Source organism: Aulonocara sp. 'chitande type north' Nkhata Bay, linkage group LG13 (assembly GCF_057382095.1).
Source record: "Aulonocara sp. 'chitande type north' Nkhata Bay isolate Kocher_YH1m ecotype deep benthic linkage group LG13, A_spYH_male_GT1.1, whole genome shotgun sequence".
In the NCBI taxonomy this organism is placed as follows: Eukaryota; Metazoa; Chordata; class Actinopteri; order Cichliformes; family Cichlidae; genus Aulonocara; species Aulonocara sp. 'chitande type north' Nkhata Bay.
Window position 1 is genome coordinate 16,796,578 of NC_141356.1, and position 16,715 is coordinate 16,813,292.

Here is a 16,715-nt window from a genome sequence, read left to right on the forward strand (position 1 = left end):
CTGTGTTATCAGCTGGAGAGGCCCAAGCTTTTCCCATTTAACTCTCCATCTGTCTAAGTAGGTGCTTTGTGGTTTAGCATGCATAGGGTATAATTTAATTCAGCTAAAGCAGGCTTCGTTCTTCAAGGGAAACGGCTAATGTGAGGGAAAGGTGGGGCTTACATTAGCTGCTTTAGCGTATAGCTTTCAAAGCACAAACGACAAATGAGTCATCAGGTGTCATCTTTTAACTGAAATCATGTCGTACACAAAGCTGCAGGTGTCAGGATTTTTATATGATAATGCAGTTCTCTTTTATCGAAAAACTGATACTCCAGAAAACTCATAGTTTTAGTGCTAATTATATTACACTGGTCAGCAGTATTTCAGGAGTTGTCTTCAGAGATAAAATTAGCTATTACTTATTTTGTCTGCCAGCTCTAAAGAAGTTAGAAGTTAAAATGGCTCATTTTTCTGGCATTTTTAAGAGATTAAATTTTTCCTGTTTTTACACTTGTGCACTGATTAGATCAAAAAAAAGATCAACTCAGGTGAGATTTAATATAGAAATTTAAAAAATCAAAGCTTATTCAGCTGCTGGGCCAGGCCAAAATGTTGTCTAAGTGGGATGGTGTGAAACAGTGATTAATTGGAGATTGATTACCCAGAGTGTTATGACATACATCTCAAATGTTAAAAAAAAGCAATCGTTATTTACTATTTAACACTGTAGGACATCCCTTTGAGTGTTGAGACTAGTTATGCTACTTAGGTTTTAGGTTTGAAACCTTCTTTCCCCACAGCTAACACTAAATGTGACAGAAACCTCAGAAACATATACAAACTGATACATGATCAAGCTCAGCTATACTAGCTATCTGTACTAAAATCAGGTCTTCATCTATTCATGTGAACATAGCACGAACAATGTGTTAGACACTTGTTTGCTGTGTGTGTGTGTGTGTGTGTGTGTGTGTGTGTGTGTGTGTGTGTGTGTGTGTGTGTAGCCCTGTTCTCCTGACCTATGCTCTCCCTCCTGCCATCCCTAATTGTAGCCCACAGTCACTGCTTCTTTCATCTAAGGTCACAGGTTCCTCTCTTTCTCCCTGCCTTCTCAGTCTTTCTCTCTCCTCCTCACTCCATTTCTCTTTCATGTCAGATTTTTGACTTCGAGCCCCAGTTCTTTCCTTTCCCATCTCTTTATTTATCTTTGTCTGTCCTCTCTCTGTAGTCTTTGATGGATGACCAGTACTACTAATTGTTCTGTGCTCACCAGCGTTGGCCTCACCACCTCCTCCTCCTCCTCATAGGTGGCCTTCACAACATATCAGTAGTCACTGGTGCAGATGTCTTGTAATGTTGTAATGTCACCACCCCCTACCTAAGCAGTAGCCAAATGGGTGTGACAAAGTGGGTGAGAAGACCATTTGTCTACATTCTTAGTTAACATTCTTGTTTTGATTTAACCATATTTCACATGTAATCTGCAATAGGCAAACATCTACTATCCCGGGTTTGTTTATGTTCTGCACTTTTACAGATTATATAATATAACATCTTGGTTTAAATCAATTCATGCAAGTTTGTTAAGTTAACATGTTATTTATTTCAACTGTTAATTTGTATTGTTTGAACTTATCTTTACCTACCTGTCTTCCAGAAGCAAAAGGAGGAAATGTAGTTCTACTTCCTGCTTTATACCTTCTGGGTTCATCTGAGGTCACAGGAAGAGACCAAGGGCAGGAGGGGAAGAATTCTTATAATTTAATAAAGTTGATTTTAAAGGGTTTATAAAGAAATAGATTTAATGTTGTGATATGTATTGATTACACCAGAGTTTATGTTGCCAGTCAAGAGGAGTAGTAGAGGATGAATATAATCATGTTCATCTCACCTACCTACTGAATGGAATAGTCCAGAGGAGAAAGTGTTTGATTAAGGGGACTATTTAAGCAGACGAACTCAGGTGTTTCAGAAGAAGGGTTCAGGTCAGTGTAGCTGTGTGCAGTTTGACCTTAATTTCCGTTGATTTAAGTTCAGTTATGTTTATTTGAATTGAGTTTATTATAGAGTTGAGTTTCTTATTTGTTTCTTTGTAAATATTCTTGGGCCACAGAATGGTGAATAAATCACTTGCTACACTGGACAGCATCAGTCTCCTGCACTTCTTTGACCGCTTAAGTCGAGTCCTACCACAATGGGTAATTAATGAGCTTTCCTAAAAATATCTAGACTTTTTTTTTTGTCCTTAGTCCTGACATCCCCAGTTTTGGTTTTAGTCTTTCTTTTGCTCTTTGGACTTTCCCACTGTTATTCTTTTAATAGGAGGTGTGTGTGTGCGTGTCTCTGTGTGTCTGTTCACTTCAGGTCTTCTCATCCATTAGCAGATGAGAACAGTAATTTCACACCGGCCTGGCCAGGCTAATTATCAGGATCCACACTTGGTTTGGGGAGAAGTGTGTGTGCATGTGGACCCACAAAGCAAAATGTGCAACTATGTGTGTTCCTTTGCAGAAAACTGTAAAGCAGAAATTTGTGTGTGTGTATGTGTGCAGATTTGTAGCACCTGTGCATATTTGAACGTCTTTTTTTTATTTTGTGTGTGTGTCTTTGAGTATGTGTGTGCTTTGCTTGTGGAATGCGTTCAAGAGTGCACGCAAATGCCTCGGTGTTTTCCAGGTAAGAGAGTTTCCCTGCTCACTGACTCGTTGTGATTCCTATAATTGGGTCCCGTTTGATTTTTGCCGACCAGCACCCCAACCACCTCTTCCTCCCCTTCTTCCCCCATCACCCCCCTTATTCCTCTTCCTTCTCCTCAGCAGTGGAGAGGACTCCTGGGTCTCTGCTGTTGTGACCTGTGGGTGTTGTCACTCACTCCCATCTGCTGTCTGTCCTCTCATTCTGACTCGTCTGTCATGTCCTCCTTTCTTTCTGAATTAGATTTCATTCTGTTTTAAATTGGGGACCAAAACAAAGCCCTCTGGCTGTACTGTGATGTATGTAAAAAAAAATGAAATTATTATTATTCAAAAAAAACAAAAAAAAAAACCAATAAAGAAAATATCCAAGAGCCATTAAAAAGGTTACCTTTTACCCAAGGCCCTCTGACTGAACCTTGTGTAAAAGTCCCTTTAAAAGAAAAACACATTGTGTGTTATTTATTTAATTTCATATATTTCATTATAACAGGTTAGTATTTTGTCTTTCCTTCCTTCCTCCATTTATTTTGACATTTGGGACCAAAACAAAGCCTTCTGGCTGAACATTGTCATTTTTAGGAACCTTTTCAAATGCCGAACATGGAAGTTGTGTGTGAGTTCTTCCTGTTTTATTTTGGAAGCATTACATTCAGGTCCTCACAAGTGGCCCATTATAACAGGTCCCTTCTTTTTACATAAACTAAAATAATCCTGAAAAAATAATCTTAGTCCTCACATATTCTGATTTCGGTTTTGTTCTCATGGATTTGACCATTGAAAATCCAACCAGTAAAGGGTTGTCTGTGCAGCAGAAAGAGGAAAGAAATGTCTGTTTTGAAAATGCAAATATGGCCATATGCACTCTCCTTTTTTGTCCACACTTTATGTTCACACACTGTTCTTTACTCCCCTCCTCCTCCATCTACTCTCCTTTTCAGCTTTCTCCCACCAGTAATAGTTTTTCTCCAGGTCTCATTTTAATGTGGCTGCAGTGCCTTTCTTCTCCCAGTGCTCATTTTTTTCCCCTCTTCTCTTCTTCCTCTTCTTCCTTCCCTCACCCCCTCCTTTCTTCTTCTTGTTCTCTGTCCTTTTTGAAGAATCTGCCCCTAATGAAACTAAATAGTTTGGTGGGGAGTTTCTTTGGACTATGTGTGCGTGCTTGTCTTGGAGTGTGTGGGTATGTGTCATGGCCGAATTGGCTGGAGTGGAGATCAAAGGCAGTCTCTAAATCGAGTGTGTGCGTGCGTGTGTGTTAACGAGCAAGAGAAAGACAGCTCTCTGAATTGCATCACAAGAGCTGATCAAGCCATCAGAGAAGAAAGCGGTAACTCACTTACACTTACATACCTCTCCTGAACACATGTACCTCTCCTCCTTTCTCTCTTTGTTATATTGTTCACGTTTGACCAAGTGGAAGTGTCAAATGTTTTTCATGTCCATCCTCTAACACTGGTGTTTTGCCTTTTTTACTTTCTCCCTCGTTTTGTTCTGCTTTGTTCTCTGTATTTTATTCATAAAGTATCAAGTTTAGAGAACGTTTAAAAATTGATGCAAAACAAAGGCATTGTGACTCAACAATGATGTGATCTTGGTCACAATGCAGAATGGTTATGTAGGATGCATCATGATGTCTGCGTAACTCAAGAAAAAAATAGACTCAAAGTCAAAAAGGACCTGCATATTTGTTCAATGGTCCGTTTCAACAGTATAGTTATGACACTTAATTTTATGCATAGGCCTAGCCAATGTCTGCTGGCTCCAGCTCCCTGGCTCAGGACAGTTAAAACAATCAGGCCTCTAAAATCACTTCACTCAGAGTTTTTATGAAGGTAAAATCTATCCATTGAAGCCCATTTTCTTTTTGTAAAGATGAAAGCGTATATATAAATGCTGTTAAGTCGATCCTTTTAAAATGAGAGTCTGTGGAGTTTGGTTTGGTTTTTAACAATAACAAACTCGTTTAGTAAACAAAGAAAGAAAGAACAATGCAATAAACAAAATATTCTAAATAAATGAAATAACAATTAAGATCAGAAATTAAAGTGAACTTTTTCAGTCGGAGGAAGTCTGAAACATGGAAGCCTTAGTGATACACAAAGGATATTAAAGAGAAACTGATCTGACTTTTTTAATGCATCATTTGAAGTATTTGGAACAGTACTGAGGAAAATTAATCGGTTGATTAATGAAAAAAATTATCTGGTACGAATGGGTTTGTCAGACATGGTACAATGACCTGTTACAAACTGCTTGCATTGTATTTTAACAGCTGTTAGTCAAAATAGCTGTTAAAATACAACTGTTATCACTGGACCTGCACAAACACACCAGTCTATCTGGAATAAGCTATAGTGCCTCAGTGAATGTCTCCACCTTAACCCCGGCACTTTCGAGAACTTTCTCAGGAAGCAGTAGTGGAACTAACACAGGCCATAACTTCTAAAGTGAGTTCTGTTTTCTTCAAAAGGGGGCAGGGAGTTGATCTCATGTTCTCCGTTTCTCTATTACTATGTCCCTCCGCCGCCTCCTCTCTCACCCCCTTCACCTTTTTTGTCTCTCTCTCCCCAGCAATTACCCTGTCTATTTAAAGGGCAGAACCTTCCCATCATACTCGTCTGTCAGAACGACAATCTGCTCTGACTTTTGTGTGCATGTCCCCACTCAACCTGTTCTACCTGTCCTACTGTACAAGTGTCCTTTGTTAAGTATACACACCGGCTTACACACTGTGCTGAGGGCAAATTGTTAATTCAACTATGGAACCACAGTTAAACAGAACTTCAAAAATCAAACACACTAACGTATTTGCTCATTATTAAAAAATCAGCTGAATTTTAAACGCACACCTTTGTTCTTCTGCCACATACTCAGTACTTCAAAACAATATTCTGTCGTATACAAACCATATGAATTTGTTTTTCATGCAAAATGTCTCCTGTGTCATTCACACATGATTCCACTGCTGCTTCAACTGTTAACAAGTAAGAGATACCAAAAAGATTTTGCACATACAGTATGTATAAACAAAAACTAGATTTTTATATTCTCGAACCACAGATCATTTTGGCTCTGTACACCACCACGGCGGATTTTTAATCAGACAATTAAGGTATGATTGAAATTCAGACTTTTCGCTTCAATTCAAGACATTTACCAAAAGTACTGCTTTTTTATACATAGCCCACCACTTTCAAGGGCTCAAAAGTAATTGAACAAGCAGGTTGATGGCCAGGTGGGCTCGTTCCCGCATTCACTATTTAATGACACATGAAGAAGATATAATATCTGAATTGATTCCACTTTTGAACTTACAGTTCATTGCGCTTTTCTAGATCTCTCAATGAGGACTAGAAATGTCAGTGCAAGTTAGGGGGAGTTCGTAAGTATGAAAAAGACAAAATAAACTCATCAGAGAGACAGTAAAAACGTGAGGAGGAGACAAATCAATAATCTGGTACTTTCTCAAAAACAGGGAATACACTGGCCAGCTAAGAGACACCCCAAGTCCTGAGAGACCACAGAAGACAACAAAAGTTCATGATAAGAAAAAATACTTCACAACATCTAACTAAGTCAAGAACACTTTTGACATTGTCAAAGTCTTAAATCAAGAGATGCCTTCATGAATGCATATAGAGAGGATTTAAAACAAGATTTAAACTACTAGTTACACTCGAGGCTAAGAAGGGCAAAAACAGCTTAAAGAGACCGCACAGTTCTGAGTAATCGTCAAACAGATGAAACCAGGATGAACAGAATGATGTCAAGAGAAACATATGGAGGAGGAGAGAAATGGCTCATGATCATGATTATCTCAGTTTGTCTGATTACGTCTGAGCTCCTGACAATAGGAGACTATGTATAAAAAGATCTGTAATTTCTAAACCTTTAATGGAATACTTATGTTAAACCCCTTGAATTAAAGCTGAAAAACTTCAATCTCATCTTGATTATCTGATTTAAAATCCACTGTAGTGCAGTATTTGTAGCACCGGCTATTGTCCAAATACTTACGGACCTAACTGTACTTAAAACCTCAGACATAACCTTGCACACCACTCCTGCATCTTTGCAGTTGCACATAAACACACACTAACACACAGGTGCATAAGCCGCACTCCTGCTCAAATTCCACGCCGACATCTCTCAAACTTATATTTATGTACATATAACACACACATACAGGCACACACAGACCCCTATCATGGGCACGCACCCGTCGAATCATAATTAGGCTGTGTCCTGGTTCTTTGATAGCCATGTACAGTGGCTCTTCTTTATCTTTATCAAATGCATTGATCGCTGTGGGCCTCGCACGCCCATTGATCCGCGCACTCTGTCTGGAGCCAGCCGATAAGCTCTCCCTTTCCCTCCCTCCCCTTCTTCCTCTCTCACTCCCTCTCCCTTCTTTTCCATTTCTGTTTTTACCTAAATTTGAGGAAAAATATTAGATTTGTTAATTTGGTAATATTGTCAAAAATACTGGCATTGCACCTTTCAGTGGAATTAAGCCAAACAAAAATCTCTGCTCTTTGTTTAGATGGGTTTTTTTTTAAACTGGAAAACCACATTTCCCATAAATCCCACTCCTTCCTGTCACCAAGAGGATGATGATGTTTGTTCCTTTCCACCTTAATCTGCTCGCTCATCCCAGCATATAGAGCTGTAAATACCTGCATTAGCTGTGTTTTACTCTGAGGATAACATTCCAGAAAGGATCTGGGAAGACTGGCCTTTCAGCATCTTTGTAGATGTTGAAGTATTAGTTATCCATCCATAACCTTATAACCTCATCTGTAACCATAACTTCATTATATTTGTTGTTGATTAAGTATTGCTGAGTCACCAGATCTTATATATTTAGGTGTTAAAATGATATGAGCATACTATAATAGATCATTTTAGTGTTACTGAAAATATAACAAATATTTTGTAACAAGTAACAGATTGCTGTCTAATAAAATCTAAGTTTCTAACTTTAACAATTCTTTGCATAGAAACTATTGAAACTATAGTGGACTGTATCTGTGGGCATTCCTGTGTGGTTGCTTGAAGGTTCATAAAGATGCTTTCTGTATTTAGTGATGTTTCGACTAATTTGTTGCTGAATAATTATATGTAAATGACATTTCTTGTTGTGATTATCATAAGTAGGCACATGGTGATATGGTAACAGAAAATCAGAGTTTAACAACTAGCTGATTTCTACCTGAATCTCTGTGGCTTTTAAACATTGTTGAAGAGTGTGTGATTACATGACTATTTGATTGGCTTGGTGTGTGCATGTGTGTTCTGTGGTTCTTTAGTGTGAGTGTGTGAGTCTGGACAAGATAGAGACCTAAAGCACCTCTTGACTGTGAATTAGCCTGTCATGACAAATGTCTGGAGCTGCATGACTGGCTGCCAGACTGGCTGGCTATCTGGGAGGTTGGCAAACCCTTTTAGATAGTGATTGTGTGCGCGTCCCTTAGTGTTGGTGTGGGTGTGTGTGCGTGGCATGACTGTGTGCCCACGCCAGGTCTCTGTACATGACCAGTGGTGCGTGCCCTCCCTCTCTCCCTCCCTCCCTCTTTCTACTTGCCCAGAAAAGAGCAACCAAGGCGACAACCTGCTCCCCTTGCTCAGACAGAGCTTCCAGAGCGGAGAGAGGTCCTCACTCGACGCCAAGCCCACAGAGGAACCCTCTGTCTCAGACTCGCACTCATCCGTTCAGCCTCTCTTCCACTGGATGTTCCCAGCAGTCAGTGGAAGACAGTGGAGGATTGTTCTTGCTGTCGCCATTTAAAAAAGAAAAGTCTCTATTCCTCCTGGGTTTCCATTCTTGAAGCTGTGCTGCCCACCGACCACCAGCTGACAAGCTTTCTCCTCTTTTTTCATTCTTGCTTTTTCATCCCAGCTTTGATCACATAATGATTTTTCTGCTGCTTTTATTTTTTCTTTTGTTTTTGGTGTTTTGCTTATTAAGTTGCATTCCCGTGGCTTTTTGGATCCACCTTTGTTGTTGTCTTGTCCAACCAAGTTAAAGCACTGTTGTATCTATTGCCACTTTCCAACTTGGAAGTACTGAGTGTAATCACCACTTAATTTTAACATTATGTCCACTAGGTAGCATTTAATCTCCACATGCTCAGCTACTCTTCCCTAAACTTCTGGCATATTGTGTTGCTACAGAACAATGAGTTGTAATTGGAATTGCAGCAGTGGTAACACTTGAGTGGCCAAAATAAATCTCAACAGGTTTTGAGAAAGAATTAGAAATTTGACAGTAACCAGAAACGACCTCTCCTCACCCAAGTCTACATTATTTAGACCTTTAGACCATCAAAAGAGCCTTTTTTGACCAAGTGGGGCAACAAAACATGTTTAAGTCTTATTATCACAACCACTGTTTATTTCTCTTTAGCATTCTGAAGTTTTTGTGCAGACTCTTAAAGAAAGTCGTCTTATACTCTTCATTGTTAATTTCTTAACGTTACCAACACAGAATGCACATACAGACATCAACGTCTGTAAAAGTTAATGCCACAAAAGGATTTTATATGACAAACTTTGTCTTTCTTGTCTTTCACACAGTTTCACATTTTTAAAAAAGCCCTTCCTCTCCTATCCTTTGCCCCCTCACCGACCCACCACACACACTCTCTCGGTTCCTTAGCTGAGGGAGCCAGGCGGTGGTTAGATGCATTTTATAGTAGCATAGTGTTAATCCTTGCCTCTGGATAGGCAAAGTCAATTTCCCATTTCCTGTCCCCAAAATGGCTAACAACAATAATGCAATGGGATGTTTTTATGGAGTGTGTGTGTGTGTGTGTGTGTGGGGGGGGGGGCTGTGTGGGCTATATGTCTATATAAAATGGTACAACACACACTCTTGAACTGGTAGTTGTCCATATCTGTAAAGGCCAGATTGTGTATCGGAACCAGTCCATAGCCAGAAGGCCATTAGTGACATTACTGTTTATTTTGCATTTATAAAAAGTGGGAGAAGCATGCTTCTTTAACATAATAAAAAGTAAGGATGGAAAGTATAAAGAAGAAAAAGCAGTTTCTCTCTGTGTGATACTGTTATGAGAATGTGACAAAACAGAAAACACCTATTTGGGATCATACCGTGCTACATCCCAACGTTTGACACAAACAATATAGAGGATGGACATAGTAGTATCACCCACGTTTAACGTTCTGTTGGGAAGTCTCAATCTTGGTTGTCGCTATTATTGTTCTTTTGAATCTACAAGTCCACAGAAAGAGTTGAGTCTCTCATTAACACGCTCATCAGTAAAGACGTCAGAGTTTCTTTAAGGCTCAGTCCAGCCATTCTACAGATGACCTTGGTTTCAGCTATACTCTTTCCCAGATATCATAGGTGAAGGTTGAAATGTAGATGGATTGGGCTGTTGGCTCAGCTTTCTCTTCTTCACAACATTTGGGTACAGTTCCCTGATAACTGCTGACGCTGCACCAATCCATTGGTCCACCTGTCATTCCACTTTCTTATCAATCCTGAATAAGACCCAGAGATACTCAAACTTGCTTAGGCTCCCCTTTATCCTCCAACCAAGAGGGACCATTTTGAAATCTGAAAGTCTTCTGTGTCCCACAAACAACTTAATAACTGTTATGATCAAGGCACAGACCAGATATAAAGCATTTTCTTTTTTGTGTTTTACTGATTCTCCCTCCCTTGTTTTCACGTAACAACCTACGTGTGTGCTATTAGACAAATAATAAACAGCTCTTTGTTGGTTATAACGCCATAAGCAAACTAAATTGAGTCTGGATTCAGGTACTTATTTTATAATTTAGTTATGAGGGAAACATTTGCAGTTGCAGATGTCATTTCTGATGTCTATATCCAGAGCTAAGTTACAACATCAACCCCCTTGAAAGGGTTTTTCCTGCTCACAGTTAGATGACTTTTGTGGGTGGCTCCACCTGAGGGTAAAGGTAATGATTTTGGATTTGACCAAAACTACTTTTTCTTTTATATATATATATATATATATATATATATATATATATATAATTTTTTTTTTTTTTTTTTTTTTTTTTTTTTTTAAAAAAAAAAAAAAAACTTTTCTTATCCTTAAGTACATTAACCCCTTGCTAACAAAAAATGGTTAAAATCATTTTAGTAAGTAATTTCATAAATCATTTTATTAAAAAAAAAAAAGGTAGGGATTTTCCTATGAAATGCTTTTCCTTTTTTCCTCTACTTAGGAAAAACTGATACATGTAACTACTAAATGTGTTTTATAATGGGTAATATAGTCTAGACATCTAATGTTTAAACAGTTCATAAACAGTTTTCAGGATATATTTGATCCTTTTCCTGTTTGTTTAGTTTCTTGTTCCTTTTTTTAAGTGCTAACAAAATATATTTATGGATTCCTTGCTTTGTTAGATACTGAGACCTGGGAGAGAAGTATTTTTCTTTAAGTAGTGTCATCATTTATTTTTCTGCTTGCTCTTTATCTCTCTCTCTGTCTTCTTTTCTTCTGCCACTGCCTCTTTTTTTTTTTTTTTAATCACTCTCTCTCTAAGGTGTGTTCCCATCTCCCTGTGGGCATCCCCCCGGGCTCTCTCTCATACACATACACAGAGTGCATTAGGGTTGCTGTCATTTACAATACAACCCCATTGTCCCCGCCAAACAATGGCTACAAACAAACAATTGACATGGAAATGGAGAGATGTAGCTCATTAGCGGGAGCTGCTTGTTTTGTTAATGGATAAATGGGCGGCTTCAATAGGCCAGCCCTAAAACCCCTGCCTCAATATGGAGAAGGCTGATTAACAGGAAACCACAGGGAGGGAGAGCAGTGACAGAAAAATGCAGCTTCATTCTCCCCTGGGTCGTATGTGGCTGTGTTTGGGCAGGGGGGGGGGGGGGGGCAAATTTAGGACTTTGTGTGTGTTTGTGCTTAAAGATTGAGTTGTTGGAAAGATGAGTTTATGTTAACTTCTGCTGCAGTGGCTTAAGTCATGCAGGCATTTTCATGTTTATTAAATTCAGTCAGTATATTCTCTTATAACTTTTCCCATCTGTTTTCAGTGCCGTTCAGTTGCATTCACTCTTGTGTTTTTCTGGTATTTTGATCTACTTTTGGTCCCCTATTTTTCTGGAAATCACCCGCTGACATTCCTGTCATTTTAAATTACCTGTCCAGGATGTTTGTTTACTACTGCCTGGTTACTGTATGTAGTGATGGCCTGCCCAGTGAGGGTGCTGCTTGGTGGGGTCATCATCTGTTAAGTGCTTGCCAATTGACATCATCAAGGTTTTCGTGTGTGTGCGCGCGTGCGTGTGTGTGTTATCAGGGGGATCAGATTGGATCGACCTGAAAATGGCATTTCTGCCATTGCTGTGATGGTGACAGCTCAATACTGTATCTGTCTAGAGCCAAGATGGTGCGTGTGCCTATCTCTGTGCTCCTAGCTCCATAACGCAGTGAAAGGTGTACATGCTTTTCATAACAAAACTTTTTTTATTATTTTTAAGACTTGTTTTGTTTACGTTTTAGGGCTTGGTGAAGTACCAGGTGTGTACAGATCATAGTTTCATGCATGATGATTTTTCAGATGCGCTCAAGTACCATCATGAGTGCTTTAGTCAGCAAGGAGTAAGAACAACAAGTAGGAAATTTACAAGTAGGAAAACATCACTGAACGCAGTGATTTCTTAAGCATAGGCAGTTTATTACACTAATAATTGCGCATTTATAAGGTTACACCATCATTGCTGGGTAATACTAGCTAGTTAGGGTCATTGAGGCTGAGCAGTCGCACATAAGTATAGACCAGTCGGTGACCTTCTGGCAACCTCTGGTTGCTAGGGAAAAATATATATTCTCAGTTTCATTGTCACAGGGTGAAAATGGCTGCAAAGCTAAACCTAAAACATCCTTGCGATTGATTTGGTTGCTAGCGGACTGCAGAATATATACTTTTCTCTAGCAACCATTGGTTACCGGGGGTCACTGACTGGTCTCTAGTCTACTGGTCGCCTGCGTGAATGGGGACTTCCCGCCACCATTTGCAACCAGTTGGGGCATACTTATTTTTCCCTCTGACTGGTGTTTGCCAGATGATTGCTGACTTGTCTCTAGGCCAAAGAGTGATACAATAATATCAGAATCATTTTTATTAGCCACGTTTGTATACACATAAAAGGAATTGGGCTACAATTATTTCTTTACTCTCAGTGTATGTAACAGAGTAGACGACAGACAATACTGACATCACCATATCAACATACAGTAACAACATGTATAGCATGTTCAGGTACAGAGTGCAAAGATTTTGGAGTAAGTTACCAATTTAAAAAAAGGATGGAGAAGTAGTTACTATATATACAGTGTGCATATGGCATGCTTTAATTCAGCGGGCTTATAAAGCCCTAAAACAATGATAGACCATTAAGCAAAGCAGTCATATATATCTAAATAACAGTTATAACATCAATACCTTCTTAAAATGATGCAATGATGTGGAAATAAATGTGTGATTTTTTTTTTTTTTTTCTTTTTGAATATGTATCTGTCCAAAAGTCCCTGAGAGTTTTTTTTACTCATGTGTGCAGGAGCGGGATGCTGAGCGGCGAAGACAGCTGAGAGAACGAGCCAGGCAGCTGATAGCCGAGGCTCGATCCGGAGTCAAGATGTCCGACATGAGCCTGCTGGATCCATCAAGCAGTGGTAAAGGTGGCAAGGCGGGCACTGCTGGAGGTCAGCTCACACAGCAGCAACAAACATGAAGTCTTGATAGAGAGATCATTTCCATTCGCACTTTATTTATCCACATTAGCACACTTTCAGAGTTTTGTTAAAAGCATTTGTAATTAACTAACATTCACTAATGCTCATGGGCTGTAATACAAAAGAAATGTCACAGTAGCATGCTTTCGACATGCACTCACTTTCTTCATCCACACATGCTAAGACACACACATTTCCATTATGCTCTCTAAAGGGGTTCTACTTAATCCTCAGAGAAAAACAAAATGTCATTTGACAACAGCCGCGGGTCTAAAAAGCACCACCCTTATATTCAAACAAGCAGTTTGCCCTGCAAGTCCTCCCTCGTCTCGTTCACCCAGTAATTGTTAATCAACACAACGCATTGTGTGGCCAAATTATGCTCAAAACACCAGACACTTCTAATAACAGCTTGCAGAGGTAGCAAATGCTGCCCGTGTGCATTTCCCACTGCTTTCCATTTCCTTGAAATTGGGGTTATTATCGTAATGACCATTATCAGGCCTCCAGAGTCATTTGTTTATGATTCCTCAACATTACACCCCTCTTTCTGGTTATTCTCTTCAGGTGGATCAGAAAAGGGAAAGAGGAGACAGCTGAGGACAAAAAGTGAGAAGTGGAAAAGACAGTTAAACTAACTTGTGTAGTTGTGAAGAGGACAAAGAAAGACAAAGTGTTTGACTGATTAAAAGCAAAAGAAAAGTAGAGAATATTGAGCTTTTCTGATGAATTAAAAGGTTTATCAAAATGGTTACCAGTCAGTGGTTTATCGGCTAAGCATTGATGTTCTTGAGATGATTAGACAACAAAAGATAGGTCAGAGAAAATACCTAAAAGACTGTAAATGGCGATGCACTTCTTTTATGCTCAGAAAAGAAGAAATCAAAAACAAATAATCCCTTAACGAGGAGTAAACATTCAGCGACATGTCGGGCAGAAGAAGAGGAGACGGACAGTGAGGCAGAGGGCGGGTAGCACTTGATTTATTTGCTCTTTCAGCTTTTCTGAATTGGACTAATTGTTGATCTCATTAAAAATGGAGTTGGAGGAAAGAACGGAACAAGGGAACAGGAGGAGGAGGCGGTGGCGGCGAGGAGAAGAGAGAAATGCTGTGGGCTGTGATACACAAGGCCTGCCGAGCAGAACGGCTAATCCTAGCCCCTCTCTCTCTTCCTTCTCTCTCCCTCTCCTCCTTCAGCGCCATTGACAGTCCTTTAAGTGCAGCTCGGGCTGCCCGCAAAGAAACTTTCCAAACTCCATCACCATGGCCTCCCATTAATTAGACCTCAGCCAGCCACGCAGGAAGGGCGCTTGCTAGCACGCTCCACATCGCAGCTAGCAAATTAGAAAAGGAAAAAAAAACACACACACACAAAATGCTGTTATGTTGACTCCCTCCTCTTCTTTCTTTGTTCTTGGTCTCTCCCCCACCAAGTAGTAAATAACGGAGGAGGGAGCTTGCAACACTGTGTACTGATTATATTGTTTTAATCCATGGTGGGTTATCCATGCAGTTCCATTTGAGTTTCTTCTAACATGCTTTTCTTGTTTTGTTCCTAATGTGGAGACACTGTTGTTTCTATTGAGCCCCTGTGCAAATTTAATAGAATATGCACTCATGTTTTTGTGGTTTTTGTTCCCCCTTCGTCTTTTATCTGGAAAAAGAAAGGCGGGTAACAGATCCTTGAATTGGTGGAAATTAAACTGGGGTCTCATTTTCACTTTGTGTGTCAGATATTTTTGCGAGCAGGCACTAAGCCCACACAGATCGATGTACTCAGAGACCTTTCTTGTCTCTCTTTTGGAGTTTGCTGCATTTTCATGCCAATAAATAAACGTATTAACTAGTGTATCTGTGTAGATAGAAAGAAAATGTGCACAGAGCCCTAAAACTTTCCATGAGTTTTCTGCAAACAAAAGCTATCATAATATATTTACTGTTGTTTTGAGAGCACAATGTGGATGGAGATGGTTAACAACAGGATCCTAACACTTATTCTTATCACAGACTAATATTATCACAAACTAACCAAATGTCTCTCTCTGTACTCCTCCTTTATTCTATATTGTGTTCTCTTAACAACTTTCTATTTTCTAAACTTCATCGTTGCCCTTTTTTTCTTTACATCATCACCATCTCCTTTTTCTTCCTTCCTGCTCATTCTGCTCCTTACTTCATTTTTTGCCTCCTTTCTACTGTCCAACTCCATACCTACAGATGTTTTGGACGGAGTCAGACGTCATCATGAGGATGTTGGTGTTACTGGTGTAAGGGGTGAGGATGAGGGAGATGTGAGGGCCGAGGAGGAGCAGTTCCACTTCGGTGGTGATGATCATGCTGTTGATTCCGCTGCCACATCTGCATCTGCACTGCCTACTAACCTGCTGCCACTGGAGGCTCTTCCAACTACTTCCAGCACCCAGGGCCCCCTGGAGCTTACTAACCCCAGCTCTGAGCTAACCTTTTTGGGTAAAATAACTGGCTGACGCTGTGCAGTTTTGCATGACTCGCTGTCTTCTTTTATTTTTCTAACTAATTCATGACCTGCCTGGACATTCTTTAACATCCCTTTTAGTACCTAAATCCTCTTTGCCAATCGTTCACTCAAGTTACATTGAATTACACTGTCTTCAATTAATTACCATTTTAACCTAATATCTAACAGATAATGCATTTCCAAAGATACTTCATTTTTGATTTACCAGATAGTGAGAAGTTGTTATCCATCTTTTTGTAAATTTATCCATTAGATTTTGTGCCTGTAGCTCTCCAACATGATTTTAGGTCCCAAACATAGCTGAGAAGAATTTACTGCCCAAACCTAACCCAGAAGACTTTAGTGCATAAACCTAACCACTGGTTTATGCACTAGTTGTAACATTTATAACCAATGCGCTGGTTGAGCTATGCAGGTATTTAATTATTACCAGGCTGCTCATTCACTTATTTTTTCGTTTAGTCACTTGCCTGAGCCCAAGCTTTTCATCTTTTCAGTTCATTTCCACAAACTACTCTTCACGCACTCTTAGTAGTTTGAAGCTGCCATACTGTCGGTGTAAAACTGTTGGGGTGTTTTTATGTTTTCTTTTATAATTAAAAAAAAAAGTAATTAAAAACTCTGAAAACTGCTCCCTAGACATAAACAAAACAAAAAATATCTTCAGTAAAGCATTTGCTCAAATCTTCAGAGGTAAACTAATTACTTTGTTTGTATTTCATTTACTTTATTTGCCTCTCTAATTTCCTGTCGATGTGAGATAGGTGAGAGTACAGTGAGGG

General features: G+C 39.5%; 1 protein-coding gene across 6 annotated transcripts in view; it reads left to right on the forward strand.

The window, feature by feature from the left end:
* Positions 1-16,715, forward strand: part of ehbp1 (EH domain binding protein 1) — a 162,242-nt gene that overhangs the window by 99,913 nt on the left and 45,614 nt on the right. For 4 of the 6 annotated variants that reach the window (XM_086258878.1, XM_086258880.1, XM_086258881.1 and 1 more), the window contains 2 exons: positions 13,261-13,405; positions 15,654-15,905. In XM_086258878.1, coding sequence (XP_086115004.1) covers positions 13,261-13,405; positions 15,654-15,905 — 397 coding nt within the window. The remainder of the gene's footprint in view (positions 1-13,260; positions 13,406-15,653; positions 15,906-16,715) is intronic. The other 2 variants (XM_086258882.1, XM_086258884.1) reach the window with 2 other exon arrangements.